The 25830-nt window shown below is 46.7% G+C and overlaps 1 protein-coding gene across 1 annotated transcript in view; it reads left to right on the top strand.

Annotated features, from left to right (window-relative positions):
* The first annotated feature begins 4350 nt into the window (after window positions 1-4350).
* MDGA2 (MAM domain containing glycosylphosphatidylinositol anchor 2) overlaps window positions 4351-25830 on the top strand; it is a 780771-nt gene continuing 759291 nt past the window's right edge. Inside the window, 2 exon segments of the mRNA XM_044765576.2 lie at window positions 4351-4656; window positions 4658-4766. Coding sequence (XP_044621511.1) covers window positions 4486-4656; window positions 4658-4766 — 280 coding nt within the window. The 5' untranslated portion in view covers window positions 4351-4485.

Raw genomic sequence — 25830 nt, 5'->3', positions numbered from 1 at the left:
CGGTCAATTCTAAGTGGTGCTGCCTGGACTCTAAGCTTGCAGGATGGAAGCTATTACTAAGTAGGAGGAAATAAAACTAGGCATTTGGCTAGAGAAAATTTACCAGCACAGAAGATTTTGTGCCCTGCAGGAATGCTCCCAATTTAGGGTTTAAGTAAACTTTATTGTAATCTGGGTTAAATTTAAAGAGATCTGGTCCATCCGGCAGAGGTGGAGGGAGTAGGGGTCTCAGGGGCACATCTGGGCCATACAACAATGGAGCTTGCCTTAACAGATTTTGGAAATATCAGAAGTAGATTTAACCTCAGGATAAAAGGACTAGGCCAGGGGTCCAGACACGCAGCCAACCCAGGTATGAATCAGGGTAGGTGACAGTCCCCTGCAAACTGCGATGTGACCAAGAACAAAGTGAGCACAAAGGAGTGAGGAGCAACAGGTCAGACACACAATTCCTCAGTGATGACCTCTGGACCACTGAGGACTTCCACATTCCTGTCGGTTTTCTGAACTGGAAAGGGAATAGCCCATATGGGAGTGAGTTTGAGTTAAACGGCCAGCAGGGGAACAGGGAGTGGCCATAAACAACACACAAGACTTGCTATTTGCTTTGTGGGAAGAGGCTAGATTGGAAAGAAAGGTCACTGATGCCCTGATTTTGCCTTCTCAGCTGCCCTCCAGAGATACCAGTTTTTCTCATTTCTGTCCCATGACCTTGGGTGGCTCTTGTGCCAAGTCGTGACTCCCTTCATGATGTGGTCTCTCTTATGCTGCTGAGGTTGGAACATCATACTCATACTGGAGGATAGAGATAGACATTCAAAATGAAACCATAATCAATAAAACTGTAACAGGTTATTAAGGTAATTAGGGCTGTCAGAAGAGAACCCCTACATTTCCACGGCCCTGTCACCAAAGATGATAAAGTGTCCCTCGCTGCTCCTATTAGAGACAAAAGAACACTCTTGAGTGGGCCCTGCAATGCAGTATGAGATTCCTTTGGGTTCTATGCATCATCCCTATACACTATGCAAAACCCAAGCAGTTGGTGACCCTGAAAGTTACTCACACCGTTCCTGTAGGAAACTGCTCTCATTGGGCATGCAGAGTGCCAAGTCTGATTTCATGACAGCTTCTGGCCCCATCTTCTGGAGGTCCTCCCTTCTCTCTGACAAACCATCCCCCCGCCTGTGCGTGCGGCTCCCCACCTGGAGGCCTGCCATAGGTAGTGCCAAGGTGTGGCTGCATACATCATGTCTGTTTGCTCAGGGCAGCCCCAAAATGTTGAATTCCGAGAAGAAGAAGAAGAAAAAAAAACAACCATGGTTGATTGAACTGGCCAATTGTTTCTGCAAGTAATCTATTCAGCATTTTCACAGAAAGAAAAAAACACTAAACCAGTGCAATTTTTAATCTTACTGTCATATAACCCATTAATGGCTGCATGTAAAACTTGTCACCCTGTGCCTGAGGCTAGTTTATTTACACAGCGAGAGTGTCAATAGATGTAGTGGTGCAGATGTTGACCAACACACGCTGTCCAGCAGACGATGTGTTTCTTAAAGGAAGGAACCGTGTCTTATACATCTTTGACTGTCTGAGGTCTAGGATAAGGCCTGGCCCAGAGTACATACACCTGGCTGTTCTCTCAGTTGAAATAAATTCTAAAATGATGGGTTCTCTAAGTTCTCTACCAGCTCCCCCTAGTTCCCTCAAGAACGGCCGAGGGCTCCCCAGGTGTGTGGTCCTTCCCCAGGCAGAGACATACATTACATGGAAAAGAGGGGCCCTGAGATCCTGGAGCTTATGTCCTAATGTGGAAGGTTGAGAAAAGCAGCCCCTATTGGGGATGTTCACTTCGTCTGGGTTCCTTTGTTAAAGTGATCCACTGACTTTTTGGGATAATGCAATATTTCAATCTAGAGTCATGCAATCATCCAAAGAGCCTATGATCCCATAAACAAGAGTCAAAAAAGGACAGGACACACATGCAGGTGAAGCAGTATTTCAGAACAGGAGCAGCTAAAAGCTGGAAGTGCCTCAGGGACAAGACATCTTCTGAGCTGCCATCTGAGAGAGGAGTTGCAGTCGACCGCCCCCTGAAGCCACTGTGCTGCAGCGAGCAGGAGTGATCTACTGTAAGACGGCTCTCCAGAAATCTAAGACAACCCCTGGCTTCCCCCGCCCCCCACACACAGGTGCCCAGTGACTGAGCCTCATTCATTCCCCTTCAGAAATGCCGCACGTGAGTTTTGCTTCTAGAAGGATAATTAATTCCATCGAAGTGAAAGTGGCGTTTCATAACGCCTCAAGACTATGTGAGGCAGCCTTGGGGAGCCTCTCAACATTCTTGGTTCTTCTTCTCTCCTAAACTCAGAGGGTAAACAGTAGATCACACCCTATAAAAATAATCTGCCTAATTCACTTAAACTAGGAAAGGGACCTCGGTGGAAACAATGGGGACTATTCATTTTCTGCTGCTTGGACTGCCTTCCCCTCAGCGCGAGAACAGCAGGGGGAGAGGGACCCGCAGGGAGTTATACCCATCTATAACGGAGCAGATACATGAATCCTGTGCTCCAGATTTTCCATAGCAAGTACTTTTGTAACACATGTATAGACGCACGTTTTTAGCTATTTTAATCACTATCCGTTGGCTGTTTGAATAGTGAAGAATATATTCAACAAAGTGGATTGCGTGCAGGAAGCACTAATTATTATGGTTACAGAAACAAGTCACAAATCACAACTAGATTCCTAGTTTTCCCCTATTAATTTTCGGTGAAGTATCTCTACACTTGTTTCAACGTAAATTAAAGATGCCTTGCATTTCTCAATCCTTTTGTAACCATGAATTATTTTAGGCTCCTCCAACATGAGACCTAGCTCTGCCCCAACGAGACAGAGAGAGACCCGTCTTTCACAAAAGAGAAAAGATTTTCAAAGCAGTCAACTTTAGCAGGAGACCTTGCACAGAAAATACACTGAACTCTGAATGCCTCCTGTTTCTCCCCAAGAGCCTTCATTGCTGCGATCACCATATTTCCATTTAAAAGGACACAACTGGGGAAGAAACGCTGCGGCTTCCACGGGCTGTGGCCTGTTCTGCTCTCTAGTCAAGCAGAACGGATCCTAGAGACCTTGGGCGGCGGGGAGGGGACCGCGTGTTCTGTAATTACCCGGGTCGGAGGTGGCGCCGGCCCTCTGGCGGGCACTCGCTGCCAGCGGCCGCAGAAACGCTGCGGGGGCCGCCCCGGGGCTCCGGGGGAGAGACCGGACCCCCAGCCGCGCGGGGCCCGGCGCGCTGTCACCCGTGGGGCTGGCCGGGCGGCCGGGCCGGGGCGGCGCGGAGGAGGCGCGGCGGCCGGCGGCTTTGACGTCGCCGGCTGCGGGAGCCGCTCGCGCTCTCGGCACGTAGCGCACAACGTGACCGCCCAGCCTTCCTCCGGGCCGCCGGCCGCCGCTGCCGGCTGCGCCCCACTTCTCCTGCTACTGCTCCTGCTCCTCGCCGCCGCCGCGCTCCCCGCGCCCCCCGCGCACGCCCCGCAGCCCGGCCGGCGTCGAGCCTCTCGGCCGCTGCCCACCGGGGCCCGAGCGGCCGCCGCGCCCGCGTTCGCCTCCGGAGGCCGGCGCCACGTTCGCCCGGGCGGGGAAGCCCTTCTGCGGCGCCCTCCCCCGAACCCCCGCCGGCCGAGCGCCCCCACCCTCCACCTGGCGGGGGCGGCGCGGAGCCGGAGGACGCGCGCGGTGCGGGGCGCGCGGGGACGCGTGCGGACCCCGGCTCTGCCGGGCCGGCTCCTCGTCTGGCACGCGGCGCTGCTGGCCTCGGCTGCGGCCCCGGGATCGCCGCGGCGGCCGGGCCCCTCGCGCTGGCAGCGCGCTGAGGCTCCTTTGGAGAACGGCGGCGGCGGCGGCGGCTGGAGCCCGGGAGCTGCCGACGCGCACTCCGCTCCCTGGCGGTCCTCTGCTCCTCCTTCCCTCCTCCCTTGCCTCTCCCCACCCCCGTCCCCCGGGCCGCTCCTCTTCCTCCTCCTCCTCTGCCTCCTCTCCCCGCTCGGCGCTGCGAGCCTGTGTCGTGTAACGGGATTGGCGTTGCAATGGCAACTGATGGAATGGGGGACGGCAAGACCGCCGGGCCGGGGGCTCCGGACTGCGGGCGCGCGGGCCGCCGCCGCCGCCTGACGCTGCTGCGCGGACCCTCGCGACTTACTTTGTAAAGGCGAAGCCCGGCCAGGCAGCCCTGCTCGCGCCCGCGTCGAGGCCACTTCCTGCCCCCGGCCGCCCGCGCCAGGCTCGCAGCGCCCGGCCCCCGGCCCCTCGCCGCGCCCGCCGCCAGCCGCCCGCCCAGCGCGCCGCCGCTGCGGAGCCGCGAGCCCGCCGCCCTCCGCTCCCTTCCCGCACGCCCCCTGCCCCTCCCCGGTGTCTGCGATTTCCCCAGGCGCCCGGGGTGAGTGCGGCGTGCGTGTGAGTGTGTGTGCGTGTGTGTGCATGAGTGTGGGGTGTGCGGGGCTCCTGCGCTCCGCTCCCGGCCGCCGCCGGACAGGCACGGACGGACCGCGCTGCCTTCCTGGGCGAGCGGCGCCCGGGCACCTGCGCTCGGCCCGGGCGCGAGTGGAGCGCGCGCCGCCGGCCGCCGGCCTCGGGAAGGTCCCGCTGCGTCCCCCCCCGGGCTGGATATGTTCATGTTCACGTGAAGATGGATTTAGTGTACGGGCTCGTGTGGCTGCTGACAGTCCTCCTGGAGGGGATCTCCGGCCAAGGAGTGTACGGTGAGTGGAATCGCGACGCTATCGTGACCTTGTGGTTCTTAGGCGAGAGGGGCGGTGAGCGGAAAGGCACGACTCACGCCGTCCCGGGCCCCTCCCGGCGTGGCATTTGATTTACACTTGATCACGTTATTGGGAGCGATAAGGAGGCGGCGAGCGCGCTGCGGATTGGGCTGCGAGCCGCTCTCCCGGCGCCTCGGCTCGGGCTCGGAGTTGGGGCGAGCCGGCAGCATCGCACTCGCGCGAACCGGTGGCTTTGCGCTTGGTTCATCCCCGCCAGGGACCGAGCTCCAGCAGGCTGTGATTGAATAATGATTTGGTTCCTGGCACGCCGCGTTGTCGGTGCCGCGGTTTCCCCCGAAGGGAAGCTTCGAATGTGACCCCAGTGAGCTCCCCATCGTTCTCCGCCCCCCGCCTCCTCCTCCTCTCCACCTTTTCCTTTTTTTTGTCAATGCCTACATGACTTGATTTTCCGGCTCAGGAAGTGGGGTGACAGTTGAGTTGCGTTCTGCACCAGCCGTTGCCATGAGCACTGACTTGGGGAGGGGAAAATAGCAGGCGAGATTCTCCGTGCCAGACACAATTAAGGGACGTGTTTATGTGAATGGATGAGCAAATGCATGAATGAACGGACGGCCAAGTCCGCGCGTCCCGGCTCCGGGGCAGGACACCAGCTCGCTGCAACAGGAACACGATCTCGGTTCTCCGGAGAACCCAGGTCTGGGCGGGTTAGGGCCAGAGAAGGACGAGCTCGCTAATTGGGAGGTTTTTGAGTCCTCAAGAGCGAATCCAGGTTCCTTTGACTGTCAGCAGTTGGCACCCTTGGCTTTCGGGACTGAAAGATGCACTCACGCGCACCCAGGCTCTGGCTGAATGTGCGTCTTCTCCTGGGACAAGCAGGCGGTGCTGCAAGGGAAAAATAACTTTTGTGTTCTCGAGGTATGGTGGGGAGGTTAGGAGAACAGCCCTTGAGGGGACAGCAGGCCCAGACTGGCCCCCAGCGCCCCGAGGGCCGACATCCAGGGACCGTGTGCTGGAGATGCAGCCACTGCCTTTTGGTCTCGCTCGGAGGGACGGACCCCGATGCTGCAATGCTGGGTCCACGGCTGCCCCGCGCGAAGGGCGTCAGTGTTTGTGGAAGTGTCGGAGCTTTCTCTGCAAACCCGAGAACTGACTGCGGGGCAGGCGCGGGTGCAAGGGGACCTTGAGTCCTCAAACTCTCTGGCACCGTGGGGCGCGCAGGGGGAGGGTGTTGGGGAACCTAGCGAGGAGATCCGACTCAGCCTTTACTCTCTCCACGGTGTTCTGTCCAGGGCTGAGCAGTGCTGGGGGTGGCGGGGAGGGAGGGGGTCCAGAGCACCGAGCTCTGGCCTCTCCTGCGATCCATCTGCTGTCCCCTTTCCTGTCTTCTTAGTTGCCTACTGAGTTCCTCCAGGAAGTCTTCACTCCCTCCCACCTCTAAGCATCTTAATTTCCCTCTCCACTCCCCGTTTCCCAGATGAAAGAGAGCTTGCTTGGTGATGGTGGTGGCAGTGGTGGTGGTGGTGGTGGTGGGTGTATGAGGGAGATGCTGAGACCAGGCAGATCTTACTGCTTGGCTGATAGCAGAAGGGGGGCCTTGAGGAGAGCAGAAATTCATTTGGTGCTCTTTTGGCTTCTGCTGGACTCTGGTGTCCTTGAGCAGCTGACAGTGGCCTGGTGCTAGGGATGGAGGAATGCTGGAGATGAGCCTTTCCAAGGAGCTGTTCCCTGCCTAGTGCGGGAGAGTCTTAATTCCTCTTATCCCGGGTCCACGTCTTTATTTCACTTCTATTGGTTCAGATCATCCTAGCTAAAGGAAGTGTGTGTTTTTTTTTTCATTGTGTGTGTGTGTGTGTGTGTGTGTGTGTGTGTGTGGAGGGGGATAATGAGAAGTGAGAAAGATGGGGGGGAGGAGATGTTGCTCAAACTGTCTGAAGTCCATTTCCCTGTCACTTTTGTCATTCAGATTATTTGTCCCTGTAAGTCTCTTGTTGGGCGGTGGAAAAGGGTAAGATCTGTGCGTGGAGACAGGTAGGAAAGCATTGCATTACACTAATCTTGTGTCCTTGTTGCTTACGCCTGAAGGAGGAGTCAGTTCTGCTCCTGAGCTGATGAAGGTGGTGGTCTTAGGTTGTTTTGTTTTAATATTGATGTGGTTATTAGTCACTTAGCTAGGAATAGAATCAGCTTTGAAAATTAATCAGCATCCCTGCTCGTTATGAATGTCACAGCTCTGAGGTGGGTGTAAAAAATATATTTATATATTACTTTTCAGATATGTCTTATGTATCCCAGAAGTTAGATTCTCAAAGGGAACCCCTCACCTTCCGCGTCAGCATCTCCTGGGAACTTGTTAGAAATGCAGAATCTTGGGCCCCTCCCAGAATTTCTGAATGAGAAATTCATCGTGTGGGACCCACCATCTGCGTTCCTCACCGCAGGTGACGATTCTGCTGCACACTGAGGTCGGAGAGGCAGTGATAGAGACTTTGTGATTCATTGCCCTGACTGCGTAAATCGTGACCCTTCTTCACCTAAAGTAGTTTTATTTTTATTTGTGGAAGCATTCATGAAGAAGACAACAGTTCATTTCTATTTAGTTATAAAAGGTCAATCAATTGTAAAGGACGTAGACATATGAGTTAGTGTGATGTTATAAAGTGTGTTTTGAACATTTTACATGAAGAAACTTGAAAATGATTAATTTTAAAAAGCAGGGCAATTATAAACAGAGACTTCAGAGGCCTAGATAGGAACTTTACTGTGTACCTTTACTTGTCTATATTCGCCAGATGTAAAACCATTCATACTGCACAGAGTATTAGTTCTTAATACTATGTTGTAGTAACTAGGTCCAAGATGAGATAAAAATTATTTTATAGGCAACTCAGGCGAAATCACTTCATTGTAGCCTAAAATTATTTACGAGGTTTAGAAATATATCGTAGTAACCTTTTTTCTTTGAAATGGCTAGTCAGTCCCTTCAGTCTTCCACTTCATGGCTGGAAAACCCCGACCTTGAATCAGATCTTCTCTCTAGTGAATTGGTAACATTTGTTTACTGCATGGATTGTGTTCTTGAGTTACTATTGTGCTCAGTCAGCTTGGCCCCCAGGCTCCGTACTTAAGTGTAAAAGTTTCTGCTATAGACCTGGAACTTATTCTCATGTATGTGGAATATGCTTGGCAGACTGACTGCCCAGGAGCTGAGATTCGTGTGTGGGGGGCTGTTGGGTAAGAGAGATTATCTTTTAATTTGTGCCTGCCTGTTTACTCTCTGCCAGTAATTCTGATGACATTCAAAAAAGTCTTTTAAAAACATGGCATTTTTCCTGTATGTTCCTTATATATGTCGTATCAGAGATAGCAGTACAGTAATATAAATTATCTGAAAACACTTCTGAAAGAAATGTTGCAAAACAAATTCTTTATAATAGAGCAGCATCAAAAAAAGATCATGTGGACTTTCTAAGACATCCATTTTAACTATTTTGATGGATAGTGTCCATTTGGTGTGTTTTTTAAAATCCATTTTCTTAACTTATGGATTCTCCCTTCTCGATTTTTTTTTTTTTTTAAAGATTTTATTTTTTCCTTTTTCTCCCCAAAGCCCCCCGGTACATAGTTGTGTAGCCCCCCGGTACATAGTTGTGTATTCTTCGTTGTGGGTTCCTCTAGTTGTGGCATGTGGGACGCTGCCTCAGCGTGGTCCGACAAGCAGTGCCATGTCCGCGCCCAGGATTCGAACCGACGAAACACTGGGCCGCCTGCAGCGGAGCGCGCGAACTTAACCACTCGGCCACGGGGCCAGCCCCTCTCCCTTCTCGATTTTAAGAAGTTATTTGTACTCAATCTTTTTCCTCGAAATACTCTCAGAATTTCAAAGTTTTAATTTTCTTCCTACTTAATTAAACATCACTGAAAAACCAAAGGGTCATTAAATGAACAAGGAACTGGTATCCATTTGGGCGTTATTCACGTCCTTGAACTCCCGTTGCATTAGGTTTATCTTAACCGGTTACACATAGCATCAGAGGTTGTTGTGTGAAGCCCACCTCCGTGTATACTTTCTGGACTTCCTGGAGCTGAGTGATCCAAAGCATGGTGCTACTTCTGAAGATTTTCTCTATAAGTCCTTCTGTGGCAGTAAACTATTTGGGCTGTTAAACTGTGTTTTTAGAGATCCTGTTGATAATGACATAAAATTGAGATGCACATCTCCTGTAAACTTCTCAGTTGTCTTGCTAAAAAAGGAAAAACTGCTCCATTGCTGCACACTATATTTTTACTTCTGGCTCGTCACACCCTTAGTTTCCAGGGAGGCTAATAAAAGATTGTAACTTCATTAGCACAGGACGAATCGCCACCACAAATGAAGAGCAAAATGTCTGTCCATGTCTGAACAGTTTTTAGTGGGAGCCAAATCAAATAATAACTTGGTCTCGTGACGTAGTGCACTGTCCGTAAATAGCTTCCAGGATGCGCTGGAAACAATAAATAGAGTAAGTTTATCAAACACATGTGTATGACAAATTAGCAAGCTCTATTCACTCAGTTCAAGTAATATCAATTAATCTCATCCAATTTAAGAATGACACCCCAGGGAGTAGTTGGATAGAAAAGACTTGGTGGAATTGAGAACCTTGAGATAAGCTGGACAGGAAGGATCTGGAAGATATTTCAGACTCTCAGTGGGTTGAATCCAGATGGACGGATTGACCCAAATGGATAAGGATGCTATGGAAGGTGAGCATTAAAGCCAGTTCTAGGATGTGGTTATTTTCATGGCAAAGTTATCCCAAGGTATGTTGAATTGTGGTTTTTGTCCAGTTTGAGTTTGGAGAGACCCTGTGGTCACATACTGCTTTTGACTGATTAAATGCTTAGGGTTTCAGCCTGTGGAGGAGAGGAGGAGATGACTTTAATAAATGTTGCTGGGAAAAAATCTGTCTGAAGCTCTCTCACATACAACCAGCTGTAACCTCTTTTCCCCTGCCTCACCCCACTGACCCTACATGCACGTACGGACTCATATCATCACCACACTGGCCACCGTCACAAGGAAAAGTGGGCTGCCCTTATATCTTGGGGTTATTTTTATCCATTCAAGTTTGTCCTTGCTGGTCATATTACTGAGAATTTGCATGCAAAATGGGCAGATTCTTCTATGCAGTTTACTTGCTCATGTCCTGTATGTCCTTGGGGAAGCCCCTAGGCCGACTATTCATTAGTTTAGATTGAGCAGGTTGTACATCAAGTCTAAGAACTCATTTTCTAGAGAGTAAGTCGGCGAGGGTGCCAGGGTTCAGACAATTAAGAGTTAGAAGTAGAAGTTTAAAGAGCAGGCAGTGCTGGTGAATAGATGTCACGAAAGAAATACGAGGAAGGCATTTTTTCATGATCTTGATTTCTTGACTTAATTTTACTGTCTCTGGTTCTGATTCTCCTTATTGATATTGGTAAAATTATTTTAGTTTTTATTTTATAAGGGGAACCACCGTAAACCTTTTTTGAGAAGCAGGGTACGAGCAAACTTTTCTGCAAAAGTATGCTCTGTATTCTTTTAAAACTTACTGTTTTGATGTGATTGGTGTAGGGCACTTGTTGATGTGACTACAGCATGAGCCTTATGGGTCCAGTTCTTGTCATATTAAGACAGTATTGGGAACCCTGGTCTTGGTCACTTTCCACCTACAGAGGTGATTCATCACTCACGTTCTCTGTCCTCATGCTTTGGGAAGAGTCTTGTAAGAGCTAGGCTCAAGGCTTGCAGCCCACAAAGGCAAAGATAAAGAGCCAGATAGACCCTGTCCTCCTGGAGCTGAGCTCCAGGGCTGGTGCTCTTCGGCAGCTGTAGTTAACCTGGAGTGTGTGCTGTCAGCTCGCAGTTAGATTGGGGACGATCTTACTCTCCTTTTTGGCTCTTTTGGAAGGACAAGCAAAATATTATGTGAATGCACGTCAAGTATGAATAGGGTGAACGTTTTAAGCTTCACTATAATTGCCATTAACTGAATAGTCCCGCAACATGAAATTTCATTTCTTTGCTTCACTGACTGTCAATGTAGATATATTACTTAGAGCGGACTGAATAAGTGATTGCATTCATAGAAAACTGTATCCTATTTTTATTTTCAAGTCAAATTAATAAATTTTTCACCATATCGAATCATAAAGTTGTAGGTGAGAAGAGACTCTAAGACGTCATTAAATCATCCCACTAATTTAAGGCAAAGGCTTTCCATTGTGCTGGTGAGATGGTGGTCCTACACTGACTGTGGGGTTTCTTTACAGAAAGAAATGTCACAGCTCTTTTTTCCAGAGTCCAGGCACGTTCGTTGGGTGGATATTTTTTGTCAAGTTACTAAAGTCCCTCATGCTCCATTATTGGGGCATGCACGTTGTTTTCCATTTTGTATCAGTACAATTCTGTTTTCTTTCTTAACTATACTGCTTTGCGCTGTTCCCAGGTAAGCTCTTTTTATATTGGTTTCTTACTAATCTTCCCAGATAACTGTGTCATTCCTAATCTTGTGTTTTAAAACATGTTATTTCATTTCCTGTTGATGTCATTGATTGAATTCAGTGAGAAGGATGATTTCCATTTCATAATCCAAATCATACATTCCCCAGGAGTTTACAATCACAGAAGAGGATTGCAAATCTTAGGAAGATATCTTTTTGGCTATTACACATTTGCAATAAATTTATTGGTTAGAGACAGATGATGGTAGGGTCAAAGGTATTAGAAATTATGAGGTAACTTATTCTTTCTGTCTTGTAGTATGCTGCCTCCACAACTTTGCATAAGAATAGGAGACATCATTTTCTTGCTCTTCCCAGTCGAAGCTACCCTAAGGCCTCTGTGTGGTTGACAGATGGGGTCAAGGATGTGACATGTTACCGTATCTGCAAGCAGCCTATTTCTTGTCTTCTTTTGTTGTAAGGAGAATGGATGGGATAAAAAAATGGAGTGACTTTGTGGAAAGGGAAACTTGTCTGTCTGGAGGAGGAAGGGTGGGTTCGTAGCGAGGCCTCCCAGAGTCCTACAGGACAGCACAGAAGGCAACTGAGATCTCAAAGAGGTGTGCAGGAAATAAGATGCTAGCCTGCAGAGGCTTTTAGGAAAATGTAACTGCCCTTTCAGTAATGGCATAACAGCAAAATAATTTTTTTTGGAAGTAATTAGAACTTTGTTCATGTGTGTCAAAAGAAAGGAAAGTGTCTGCTGTTTGACAGAAGGACATCTTCAGGGAGATTTCTCTGGCCTCCTGACAGGGAAAGATGTGGGGACATAGGAACTCTTAAATAGAGCCTGTGGTCCCCCTGGGCCGGGCGATCCTTCCTGCTAATTAGTTGTGGGACTCGGGTACCTAAGCGAGGCGGGCACAGGCTCAGCATCAGGGCATTCTCTCTGCTACTTCCAGGGACTCTGTGCATTGGGTCCTTGCCTTGCCTCAGGTGGACTTCCTGCAAAGAGGCCGAGGCTCTCATGAGTATCCTGAGAAGGATAGAAAAATCTGAGGGAAATATGTGGTGTCTCAGAAATTGTGACTAGGTGGGAGTTCTGCACAGATTCCGGGCAGGTTTAGTGTAAGTTCTGGTTACTCTAGTCAACAAGTTAATGTACAGTTGATGTGCATAACACATGTAGCTATGGAGTTGGGGCTGTGAATTCAAAGAGTTTACAGGTTAATCGAGGAGATAAAGCCAAATAGAAAGACAAACAAAATGAGGCTATGAGAAACAAGCAAATGTTTGTGCCTAGAGAAGAGAGAGCGATTGCAGTTGGTGTCATGGTTGGAGGAAACTTGAGGAAGCTGGTTCATCATGGAGCCCTGAAAGTGGGTTGGCATGACATAGGCAGAGAGGGCGGAAAGATGTCGTTACAGCATAGATCCCAGTTGTAGGAGTAGTGGTGCAGAGAGAAAAATAGCCCTGGTATGTGTGACCAGCAAAGCCTAAGCAATTTCTCCAAAAGGTACCCTGACTGGAAAGATGTATCTGTCTTTTAGCCTGTGCCATCCCCCACAAGTGTAGGTCTGTGGAGTATAAATGTTACTGTATGATGCTCTCAAGCTTGCTCAGACATCTGTGTCCACCAAGATTCTGGTTTTGTGTGTGTTCAGTTTGAAGCCCCCTGACCTGCTCATCAGAAGATGAGAGAGTTATCTCTAAAGTTCCTGTGGGATGCTGAGCCCTCCGCAATTTTAGGCAAACTTGAGAAGCTTTGAAGCTACGTAGCAGCTCCTTTTGGAGTTAAAGTCAAAGACTTTTCAAAGCATTTTTAGAGTGCCTACTACCTGGAAGCAGCGGACTGTGGGTCCACAATGACTTAAAGCGTCATGTTGTTCTTTACACATGGACAGCTGCTGAGATGAGTGCCCTGCCCTTATCAAGAGAGAGCTATGTGCTTTCCCTCTTGTTTTTTATTTTTGTGCAAGGCAGCAGGATGCAGTTGAAAACTGTTGGGAAACTTGGTCTTTTTTCTTGTTCAGCGGCTGCTTTGCTGTCTGAGCACAGGCAAAAATCATCATCCCTCTCTTCCTCAGTTTCTGCATCTAATAAACCCTAAATAAAACCCTAAATAAAATAGAGGAAATGCAAATAACAGCAAGAATGAAAAGTATGGTTGCATTTTTATATCCGGGATAGGGGGAGAGTGCATGCAGAGTTTCCTCTGTCTTCTTAACAAGGCTCCCTCAAATGCTCTAGCAGTTGGACCTCATATTAGGACTGCCATCGGGGTCTTGGAACAGAGTAAGGGGTGAGGAAGTAACAGAGAGTGAGTAATTTTTTTCTTGAAAAAAAATATTCCAGTGCATATATCTAGCTGAAAACAACTTGTGGCATATTTTAAACAATATATGTGATATTAATACGTGCATGAAAATGTCATCTGATATTACATCTTGTATGCACATATGGTCAGTCTTGCTCCTCAGGCAGCCTCCTTTTCTCAATCCACATAACCCTGGAGTTTCTCCTTCTGCTGCTTAATGGTGGGGGTGGCGGTGGGAGCTGGTAGCCCCCTCATTTAAGAGCTCCAAAGAATATTAGTGTAGCCTACAGCTAATGGTCATGAGTATATTTATATATGTGTGTGGTCAAGTATATCTGTAAGACTTGTTTTTATATCAAGGAGCAAGTATATTCTTTATATCTTGCCATTTCAAGACTAACTGAAAAATAGAAATAAATAAAAATAATCCATCCAAATGGAAAAAATTAGGCATATATTTACAAGAATACAAATATTTGATAATTTAAAAATAAAAACAGAGATAATGAGGGTAAGTCATTAAATGGGGCTGTACAAATTTATCGTGTAACATCTGATTTTGACCCAAAACTGACCAAAATTGCTGTTTCCCACCTACTCCTCCTATCATTTAAAAAAATCTTTAGAATTAACTGAAAAGGCTTGGACTATATTCAGTATTAAACTGCAACAGCTACGTATGTAAGAAAGCATTTTTATACATAATGCATTTTAATTATTCTTGTCAAACACTTACTTTCTACTTTTGAGGGCGAAAAGTAGTTCACATCAATAATCCCTATTCATATAATTAGCTCGATGGAAGAAGTGAATGAGGCTGGTCTTCTGAGTCTCAGAATATTAGCTAGATGTTGGTTGGGAATATTGGTCAGGTAACCAAACCAAAAGGTCATCTTTACCGAGGCTTTAAACAGACAACAAAATTATTAGTTGAGAGTAGGTTTCCCCCTTATGTGGAAGGAACAATAGTGACTTCGCTCGGCAGGTCACCGTAAGCATATACACACAGCGGACTCTGTACCATGCCCACATCTCCCTGCCCTGTAGTTTTGCAGTTGTCAGTCTTCCCTCAGTGTCTCAGAATTGGTGAAGTTATTCTCAAGAAGTGGTGTAGTTAATATTTTTGTCCTGGTCTTGCACTTGTTCCTTGCTTTTCGTGGCTTACTCTGCACCATTATTATGCTTCTTCCCTCGTTCTTGTATTCACTCACATTTTTCATTTGGTTCGTGTTCCACACTGGACTGCCCACCTGGACCCTTGCCTTGTGCAGACCTGCTACATTAATTTTAAAGTTTCCAGTCCTAGACCACAATTAATGAAAGGTCCATCTTTGGCTAATTTTGTTCTTACTTTGTCGCGTGTAGATTCGTTGAGGTATAGTGGTCTAAGGAGGCGCAGCTGTCTTCCGTTAGGACCCTTCCCTGCAATGTTGTAAGCTGCGTGATGACATCATCACTGTGAAGATCGGGGTTTAGAAGCTTCCCGTTCTTTACCCAAGACGAGAATAACTCTCCGGGGGCTGCAGCCTTTTCACTCAGAGGCTATCTCGTATTCTCTGATTATTCCCTGGGCCTCAGAACAACCCTCCTCCAGTGGCAGCAGCCGGGGTTCAAGGTGGCCTTCTTCCTGCTCACTGTGATTCTGGGATTTTACTGTCGGACTGTATGATATTTACTGTATGATTTTGGTTAATATTTCAAAAAGCATTTAAGTTTTTAGTTTTCTATCATCATTGAAAACTCCCTGGTTAACGCCTTAACTCTCCAGGTTTACTTATGCAAAGCAGTCGTCCCTTTGACACCTTGTGCTTAACCACCTCTCTGATTTCAGAGAAAAGCTGAAGAAAATATCTGGAGGTATCTCTCTCTCTCTATATATATATATACACACACACACTACAAATATATATTTGTGTATAGAGTCTGTATGTATATACTCTAGAGCTACATGTTCACATATTGACCCTGTCTTTGAGTGTGTGTGTGTGTGTGTGTGTCTGTGTGTCTGTGTCTGTCTGTGTGTGCTCACAGACGGGGTCTGATGGAGTACCAGCTGAACTTCGGAGTCAGCTGAGGAGTTGCTGGCCTGCCTGCTTCCCTTGCAGAGCTGACTCTGATTCCATGTTGACAGCAGGGCGTGCAGTCTCTCACCTGACATTCGTTTTGTTTTACCATATCTTTTGCAATACCTTCATGTTCGTATCGTTCACTAGTTTACAGCATTATCTTCAGAAACTCACATTACTTCTCTTTTCTTCTATGTTTTGCAATTGACGGAAGAGAGATGTCCCTTAGATGCATGACAGCAGTGCACATGCAGTTCATTTTCCCTGCCTGACAGTGATGGGTGCGCTTGAAGCCCAGCGTTGCGTGTATGCTCAGAAGACCACCCCTCCTGCCCTGTTAGCCGAGTCTTTATGGTGGTCTTTTCTCTTTTGTGGGTGAGCTTTTAGAGCATCTGACATGTCTGTATTCAAGTGTGGGTACTAAAATACATCCTTAAGCCAAATTCAAGTAACTTGGATTATCCGCCTTCTTTTTTCCATCTGTTACTAAGAAATAATCAGACATAGGATATAGTAATTTTTGTATAAATCAGTGCCATTTATCAAGTGCCTACTATATGCCACACCTCGTACTTAGAGTTCTATACACATTATGCCATACTCTAATCTTTGAACGCGATAGGTGAGAAATCTTGAACTCATAACGTTTTAGATAACTACCGTGCTGTTAGTGATGGCTGAATTTGGAATCAGATGTGAAGTGTATGTAAAAATAAATATTTGTATATATTCTTATAGGTATTATTAAATTATATTCATGTATGTGTGTGTTTACTGATTGATTAAAACATGGAAGTTAGCTAGCTCATGTGTGCATATATGAAAGTTACCTCAAACAGTATATATTTGAACTGTAAATTGGGTGGTAAGTTCTAGCTTTTTGCCTGAGAAATATATATAGGTAGCTAATGTCAGCACTTTATATCACACCGTTTTCTTTCTTGGAAGAGAAAGATATGATTTATAATTTTTTTTCTTGTTAGAATTGAAATGTCCGTACTGACGGCTCTCTCTGGTATAATTTATTTTTGGAATGATAGGATATTTTAAGCTTATTCATAATTAGTGACCTGTAAAACTGAAGACCTGGCTCTCCTAAATATTCTGCAGGAGTCGTTCTCTCCCTCCATGTAAAACAGTAGGCACGTGCTTATAAAAAATACCCACTGTCAAGTGTACTACTGTATTTTCCCCTGGGCTGATTAGCAATCACTGGCCTTGGTAAGATTGATAGTTAAATGTCATATTTGGCCTGATTTTTGCCTTGCATTCCCTCTGGGTATTGCTTGAGCATTTTTTGCACAGAGTTAATTGAGGAGACTCTGTCAGTGGGTTTCTTTTCTCTAAAATCTTGTTGTTCTCCACAGGACAGTGGATCGCAAGTTCTGCCCTCTCTCAGCTGCCCGTGAGTTCCTCAAACCTGCAAGCTTACAAATTAGGGCAGTTTAGTGATTTGTTGTAGGCTTTTAGTACAGCATTTGCTGCCATCAGAGTCATTTTTTCCTCTGCGTTTTGAATGCACTTATTGTGTCGTATAGTGTAACGCTGTACCATTCTGGCTATTGTGTGATTGATGCAGAAACGGCTTCGATAGGAAACCATTTCACGAGAGAACAGAAAAGGTATTATGTCCGGCTGCAGTGCTGTGCATTGCTAAGCAGCTGATGTTTTCTTTAACCGGTGACCACCCCCCAAATTTTCAAAGGCAATTGAGCTTTTAGAACTTTAACTCTTAATTCAGTCTGGCTGCAGGAGAGATTCCCTGAGATCGTTATATCTTCACACTTCACACCCGGGAATTCACTAATTCTACGGTATAACTGTGTTGTTATATTTTAGAGTCAGACCTCTTTATTTTAAGAACATGGAGGAACATCGGTTTTGTGGAGTTTTCTCTAAACAGTGACTTCTTCATACCTGAGCCAGATACTTGAAACTTGTGGAATATAACTTTCCACACACTGAAAATTGTGATCATATCGTTGAATGGAGTGGGCCATCATGTATTTTGTCATCTAAGAATCTCAAATTAAACTGCAAGCCTTTGTAAAGGAATACAGTAAAAGATGAGTCAAGTCAAAGTTCAAAAGAGTTTAATCATAGATTTTTTTGTTTTTGCTACCTCACACATTTAATGCTATATTTGGAGTACTTACAGAAAATAGTACGCCCTGTTTTTATTTTTTTTAAAGACTGGCACCTGAGCTAACGTCTGCTGCCAATCTTCTTCCTTTTTTCTTCTTCTTCTTCCCCCCAAAGCCCCCCAGTATATAGTTGTATATTCTAGTTGTGAGTGCCTCTGGTTGTGCTATGTGGGATGCCACCTCAGCATGGCCTGACGAGCAGTGCCATGTCCGCACCCAGGATCTGAACGGGTGAAACCCTGGGCTGCCGAAGCGGAGCGTGAGGAATTAACCACTCAGCCATGGGGCCAGCCCCACGCCCTGTTTTTATTCCTTTCCCTACTTCCAGTTTTTGTGTAATACCGTAGATGCATACTCTGTTTTGCATGAAGGTGGACAGTGTCTTAATGATCGAGGCATAAAATTATATACCTAAGATTTAAGTGGATCTGGATCTATATGTGATGGCTTATCTTTTAATTGACTATTATATTAATACTTCAGTTGCATGTCTAAAAAAGCTAGAATAGAGAATCTTAAACAAAATAAAGGATGAAATATCTTATGAACATGAAAATGCCATTCAAATATCTTTAGTTGTGACAAAAATTAAAAGTCTAGATATTTTTAGTTTATTCTAAAATTAAGAATATTTTCTGGTGGCTTGACTATTGACTGCTTCTCATTCGTTGTACATAGCTGTCATCCTCCCAGCAATCATTGTGACATTGTAGAGGTTTTCTCATTATTACTGAAAGACTCAGCGTTTCTACAGATGGAAAGTTATTGATAAAGTGAATAAATGAAGATTAGCGTAGCAAACTTCCAACATACCGTTGTCCTCTTCTTGGGATTGGAGTTGGGGTTGTGTGGGGAGGAGTAGGTGAGTTAGCCTGGTCATAGTATTGGCCTAGAAATAGCCAGAATCAGCTGGAATCGATTTATTGTATTGCAGAGAAATAGTTGGGCCCAGGTCTCAGGAAGCAGGATGGATCAAGGCAGGATGAGGTGTCCACATGTTAGAGGTTGGCTTCCCAGGAAACGGGCACTGAGAGGAAGATCCGCATGCGATGGTTTATAACCTGGTGGTTATAGCAATACCTGGGGGGAGGCCGCATTGAGCAGAGGGAGAAGTTGGACTGTGGTTCAGTTGCAGCAAAGTCCTAAGCTCAGAGATGGAGTACTGTGATGCTGGGGTGGGCCTTCAGAGATGTCCCAGATAGAGGGAAGGTCCTTCTTACCCACTTTCCTACCAGTCATGGGGTGTGGGCTGCCCCTGGGGAGTGGGCAGTATGTCTCTGGGAGCCGTGGCTCCCTTTGGTGGAAGGCAGGTCCTGGGAGGAACTCACCTGTGAGCAGTCAGCGGGTGACACTCCTAGAGGAGGGGGGAATGCATGTCTCCATGCAGAAGGGTGCTGGACGATGCCTGCCACCTTTAGAGTCACCCGTTATGGTGTTCATATTTACTTATGAGAGTTCCTCCCGTCTGGGAACAGTCCTCAGGGAGCAGCCCTCTTTTCTTAGGAAGCATACAAGAAGGAAGTGCTTGGATGGACTTCAGCCCCTGCAGCTGCGTCTGATCTCAGAACCAGCCTCACGCTCCTCCTCCTCCTCTCCTACCACCCCTTCTCGATCCCCCTTACCCTCAGCTGGCAACTCTGCTGGGCTAGATGGCGAACCTGGTGGGGTGACCCTGTCACCGTGCCCTTATCAGGCTGCCTCCACAGCTGCGGCTGCTGTCAGTTTGCTGTCAGGTTGGTAGGGGAGCACAGGCAATGTTTAGGTGGGTCACCTGGTGCCAGAAGTGTGCTGCCCCCCTCACCCTGCCTTACGGTGGTCTCGCCTTCTCTTAACAGTCAGGTGGAGTATCCCAGCCTGAGGAGCAAGTCCTTTCCTGGCCTGCTTGTCTTTTGGACAAGGAGCTTACAGTGGCTAGGTGGGACTGTCAAAGGAGTTTGAGACTCTTGCTCTTGTCCCTGGGGGCAGTGTTCCTCTCTGGGACCCGGGCCATCTTAGCCACACAGAGTCTAGAATTATGGGGACTGGAAGCACAGATTCCTCATGAGGGTCACTAGGTGTGAAGGTAAATGGAGCTCTGGGACTTGTATATTCTACTTACAAGGGACATGACTCCACATAATGGACATGAAATAAAGGTTATACCATGTCCTGGGGGTGTGGTGCCTCATCCAGTCTGGCATTGTCTCTAAGCTGTTGTATCAGCTACTCCTTCAAAAGACCCGTCTGTCACTCTGTCAGGCCAGCAGCTGTTGAGTGTGCATGATGTGGTAAACCAGTGGATTTTATGATCATATACTCATTGCTATACCTTTTTAGCTCTTCAGCAAATCCTTTTGTCCAGTGCCGTGTTATGAGGGACCCTGTTCGGTTGGATCATGTATTCTGAAATTCCTTGGATTGAGGTGCATGCTGAGGTCCTGTAGGCAGGAAAGATAAACCCGTACCCGGAATATGTGTCAATTCTAATCAAGATGGCTCTCTGCACCTTCGTTTGTGAACAGAATCCAGTGTCGTCAGTCACCTCCAAATGGCTGGTTAGTCTCCGTGAGGAATGGTGGATGTGAGGGTCCGCTCTCTGGTAGGTTGGACATTTAGCGGCAGCAGTAGCTGGAGAAGCCTTGGTAAATGGGAGCCTGTGCTGCTCAGCACTGGGGCTGCTTCCTTCTTGTACCTGTTGAACCAACATTGAGGTGGCTCATGGCAAGCTGACTGCTGTCAGCTAGTCAAGTCGCTCTGTTTGGCTGTTTATTGCTTTACTCTAATTACCATTGGTCTGTAACAAGCCATCCTAACTTAGTGGTATAAAACAGCCATTTTATCATGTTCCTGGATTCCGTGGGCCAGGAATCCATACAAGGGACAGTCAGGATGGCTTATCTTTGCCCTATAATTTCTGGGACCTTACCTGGGATGATTGAAGGCAGAGGCTGACTTGACATCTGGAGACTGGAATCATCTGGAGGCATCTTTGCTCACATGTGTGGTAGTTGATTCCAGCTGTCAGCTGGGACCTCAGCTGGTTGGCAGGTGAAATGCCTACATGTGACCTCTCCATATGGGCTCTCTCACCGCAAGGAGCCTGGATTCTAAGAGCAAGTGTCCTTGGATGGGAGAAGGGCTTTCATGGATTCTTGCCTTGGAAGTCACATGCATCAATTCTACCATACTCTGTTGTTTGAGGGACAAAGGTCCACTCAGGGTGAAAGGAAGCGACTGTAGATCCTACTACTTGATGGGAATAGTGTCAGTTCACATTGAAAGAAGGACTTGTGGGACTGGAGAAGTTGTTGTGGCCTTCTTAGACAATATAGTCGGCCACATGCCTCTTTCACGGTGGATGCTTTCTTGGGGGCAGTAACGTGATAGACAAAGATGTGTCTGCTTCGTGCCCACTCCCGTAGGCATATTTGCATGCCTCTTCCCTTGAGTTATTGCTGCTAAACTTCTGTTAGTTCTCTTTCCAGGCCTCCTACCAACCAGCCAGCTAAGCTATTCACTGCTGCCAATGAGTCTCTTTCTGTCTATATTCTTACCTCAGCCACTTCTCTTTCCACACAAAGTGCATGAAGCTCTGCCCATTGGGTGGATTTCCCCTTATTGCTTTCCTTGAAGTCACTCCTTAGCAGGGCTGCAGGGCAGGGACAGTACCTTTTTAGCTTGTTACCTGTGGAGCCAACCCATGTGTGGGCCATTCTTGGACCTGGTGATTATAAGGGACTTCCCATGCAGTCTGAGTTGAAGATAACGAGTCAGCACAATGGGGTAGATGTAGGGGTCTGGACCACCTTTGTGTGTAGTTTACTTGTGTGTTCTCTGTCTGCTTGTGTTCAGTCCCAGATGTCCCGTTACTACAGGACCTGCTTGATCTTATATGCCTTGGCTGACAGAATCTAGCTTATAATGGATATTTTTGGCTACATGGTCTCTTAATACCTTATGGTTCTGCCTAAACAAGGCCCAGTAGTACATCATAGATTATTTTTTGTATTATTTATAATTCTCCATTGTAAATGGCATGGGCCTGCTCAAAAGCCTTAGGTGCCTACATTGTGATTGTCTTACTGGGACTTGCCATATTCCACCTGGTATCTTCTCCCACCAAAGATACTTCTTATATCATGGAGCGTGTAGGGTTATTTGGCCCAAGCTGCAGGATTTCTTCAGTGCAGTCTGTATGTTCTGTAGAGACTTCGACTGCCCCAGGCCCCAGTCCAGCCCAACATCCTTCTGTCGCACATGGTAAATGTCAGAGTAGTATTCCCAGCATGGGATATGTTCCCTGCTGAATCCAAAGAGGCCTCTTAGGGATTGGGCTTCATTCTTATTCCTGAGCAATATGAGACAGTGATAATTTGTGCTTTGCTTCAGAAGAATTGTCCTCATATTACTGACTCAGGCCTTAGACCCCTAAAATTTTCACTGATATGGCATTTATTTTCCATTCTCTGAGCCACGTGTCTTACCAAGACTTCTGAAGTACATGCTACTTTTTGCTTATTTGGTCCACTTAATAGTATGCTATTGATATAATGGACCAATGTAATATTCTACATCATGTCCAGTAAGTTCAGATCCTTTCAGACTATGTTATGGCTGAGGATGAAAAAAATATTTTAGTCTTGGGTCAGGATGGTAGATGTATACTGTTGTTTGCCCCATGTGGTTAACTGCTTCTGGTGCTCCTTCTTGATAGAGATGCACAAGAAAGCATTTGCTAGATCAATTGCCAGGTACCGTGACCTGAAGTTGGATCAGTCTGCTTTAGCAAAGATGCCACAACCAGCCAAGCATCCACATGGGGCTTCTACTTGGTTGAATTTGCGGTAGTCCACTCTCATCTGCCAGCATCCATCCGGTTGTTGATTGAGTGGACTAGTGAGTAAAATTAGGACATCATGGGGACAACAGCACTGCTGTCTTTGGAGTTTTAAGGGTGGTACTAATATCTCCCATTCTTACCCAAAGGCTGTGCTGTTTGTGACTCACTCTCTCGGTTTAGGGTTGGGGTGAGAGACATTTTAGGAACGCCCTCCCCCTGGCTGCCGCTCCCGCCGTGCTGCTTCTTGTGATTGTGCCAGCATTGCTTCTGATGCTTAAGTACCTCAACATGGCCTCTGTTATTTAGGGATCCTGTCATTCCCTGGATTTCAGAGAATCCAGTTCTGCAGTGACATCTTCTGACTGTCCCTGCCTCCGCGGTGGGGAGGCCCCTCACCAGGACAGACACAGTTGGTTGGTGAGTTTCCTGGCTTTAAGTTCTATATGTACTCAAGCTTTCCTATTTTTTTTAATCTTTTAAAAATATTTTTTGTTAGTCACTCTGTGATAACAATGTATTTGTTCCGGTTAGTCCCATTTTCTAGCGAGCCCAGAGATCATGAAACAGTATTCACACTTGTCTCCTCCTTCCCTGGATGGCCAGTGGTCTTGGTAGAATTTTGAAATGCTCCGTTGTCATACACTGTATTTCTCCATCTGGCCAGTCCAATGTTTGTCTTTCAAGGGAGTTGCTATGGACTGAATTGTGTCCACCAAATTCGTATGTTGAAGCCCTCACCCTTGTGTGACTGTATTTGGAGATGAGGCCTTTAAGGAGGTGATTAGAATTAATGATGTCATAAGGGTGGGACCCTAATCCAATAGGACTGGTGTCCTTATAAGAACAAGAAGAGGCACCAGGAAAGCATGCAGAAAGGGAAGAACACGGCCAGAAGGTGGACCTCTGCGGCCCAAGGTGAGAGGCCCCTGGAGAAACCAACCCTGCCGGCACCTTGGTCTTGGACTTCCAGCCTCCAGAATTGGGAAAAGATAAGTTTTGGTTGTTTAAGCCAGCCAGTGTGTGGTATTTGTTATGGCAGCCCCTGCCCAGTAATATAGGGGTCAAAAAGAGAAGGTGACTACAATAGCACAAATCCATCCCCCTTACCTGGGATAAAACAGAGTCTGTCTTTTAATCCTCTTTCTCCTATGCGCTGCATCATCTCTATGTCCCCTGATAAGGGGGTGTCACTTGCAAGCCGTTTGCAAGGCTGTCCTACCAGTATTATTGCATCATTTTCTGGGGTCCTCACCAGGGTTTTAATACATCCTTTATCATGGGAGAGTGCTCCCATATAAAAAACTCTCCCTTATTCAACTTTCTATCCTTCCCCATTTTATTCCAGCACCCTCTGAATCCATTTCCCCACGTACTCCTCTAGCTTCTGCTTGTACTTATGGCTAAATCCACTTCCTTCAGAGAGTAGTGTCTTTTCTTCCTTGGTGGTTTGAACACCTCTGTGGCTGGGTTATGTTATAACTTAATCCTGGTTATTGGGTTGGCTACCAGTAGGGGGTTTAGGAATAGATTCTAAGGGAGAGCAGTGTTGTCTTGCTCAGCAGATGTCTCTGCATCAGTGAACTCTCAGTTATCTAACTTCATGTTCCATTTCCCGTTGACCCAGCATCCTTGGACTCAGTCCCAGAGTTACTTTACTGACTCTGCTGGCAGAGCTGGCTGGGTCCTGGGGCGTATTGTTTCTTTCCTCTCTTTGAAGCCTCAGCACTTCCCCAGACAGTTGTACCTTACCTCTCATTATGGGCCTGTTAGGACATGGTGGAAAATCCTGAGTGGGGCTCGTGTCCTCTTACAGAGAGTTATCATCTGGATTGTCTTCAAGCTAGGGGGAAGCAACCAGCACCAGTCTCTGACAGAGGAATGTGCCACTTCTGTAGGCGTCCAGGGTCCAGGGGAACCTGATAATCAACATTCTTGAGGGCATCAAACCAGATGTTCATTTCCCAAATCTCCAGGGCTCCATACCTTCCCTTTTGGTCTCCTTACTTTGATGTAGCCAGCTTTTCAAGTCAATTCAACCTCATCCAGAGCTCCTAACCTTATAATTAAATTCCATCTGTAGGAGATGAGATTGTTTTCATTTACTGACAAGGAGGCTCCCTGGCTTTCACACATCACCTTAAATTGGTGATTGTATTGGTTTTCTATTGTTCTTATAACAAATTACCACAAACTTCATGGTTTAAAGCAATAAAAATTCTCTTACAGATCCGTGGGTCAGAAGCTTGACATGGGTCTCACTGGGCTGAAATCAAGGGGTCAGCAGGGCTGTGCTAATTTCTGGAGGCTGTAAGGAAGAATCCATTTCCTTGTCCTTCTGCTTCTAGAGGCTGCCCATATATCTTGCCTCTTGGCCCATTTTCCACCTCCAAGGCTTGCAACATTGCATCTCTCTGTACCTTTCTTCCAGAGTCACATCATCCTCTGACTTTCCTCTTCTGCTGCCCTCTTCCATGTTGAAGGACCTCAGGATTATCTTGGGCCCACCCTGATATCCCAGGATATTCTATTTTAAGCTGGTTAGCAAGCTTAATCACATCTGCAAACTTAATTCCTCTTTGCCATGCAACCTAATATATTCATACTTTCCGGGGAATGGGACATGAGCATCTTTTGGAGGAGGGCAGCAATATTCTGCCAACCATAGTAATAAATCACTGTCAGCCTTCCATTGTCTTTCTCAGGTGCATGGGTCATCCCCAGCAATAACCATCTAATTCTATACTACTTGTAAATACTACTTACCTCAGTCTCTCAAACACCTGAGACATTGCATACACCTGTCTCTATTGTGTCATTCTAGTTCACCTTGGGAAGGCATAGACAAAACTCCATAACTCAAGCAATATCAATCATAGATCTCAGCAAATCTCAGCGAAGAACTGTTGCCTCCACCGTATTCCCTTGATAAATGAAGTCTGTTCTCCTCGGAAATTTGTTGGTACTGTCTTGTTTGTGTTTATTGTATTCTATGGAAAATGAACTTTCTATTCTAAAGAACCTTAGCTATGGCTATTTCAGATCTTCTTAAGGTGAGAATTTTTATTTCTTTTCTTTTTTTTGGTCCATCTGAGATGCTTACTGGATATGAAGGATCTGCCAGGATGGTGTTTATACTCACCAATGGCTCCGTGAATTGGTTGTTGGATGGTAGGAGGATGAAAATGGGGAGAAGATTGTCTGTCAGAAAGTACCTCCTTCTCTTCAGCCCAAGTCT

The sequence above is a fragment of the Equus asinus genome, chromosome 2 (assembly GCF_041296235.1).
Source record: "Equus asinus isolate D_3611 breed Donkey chromosome 2, EquAss-T2T_v2, whole genome shotgun sequence".
Lineage (NCBI taxonomy): Eukaryota > Metazoa > Chordata > Mammalia > Perissodactyla > Equidae > Equus > Equus asinus.
The sequence above is the reverse complement of the archived record's forward strand: the minus strand, read 5'-3'. Positions and strand labels throughout refer to the sequence as shown.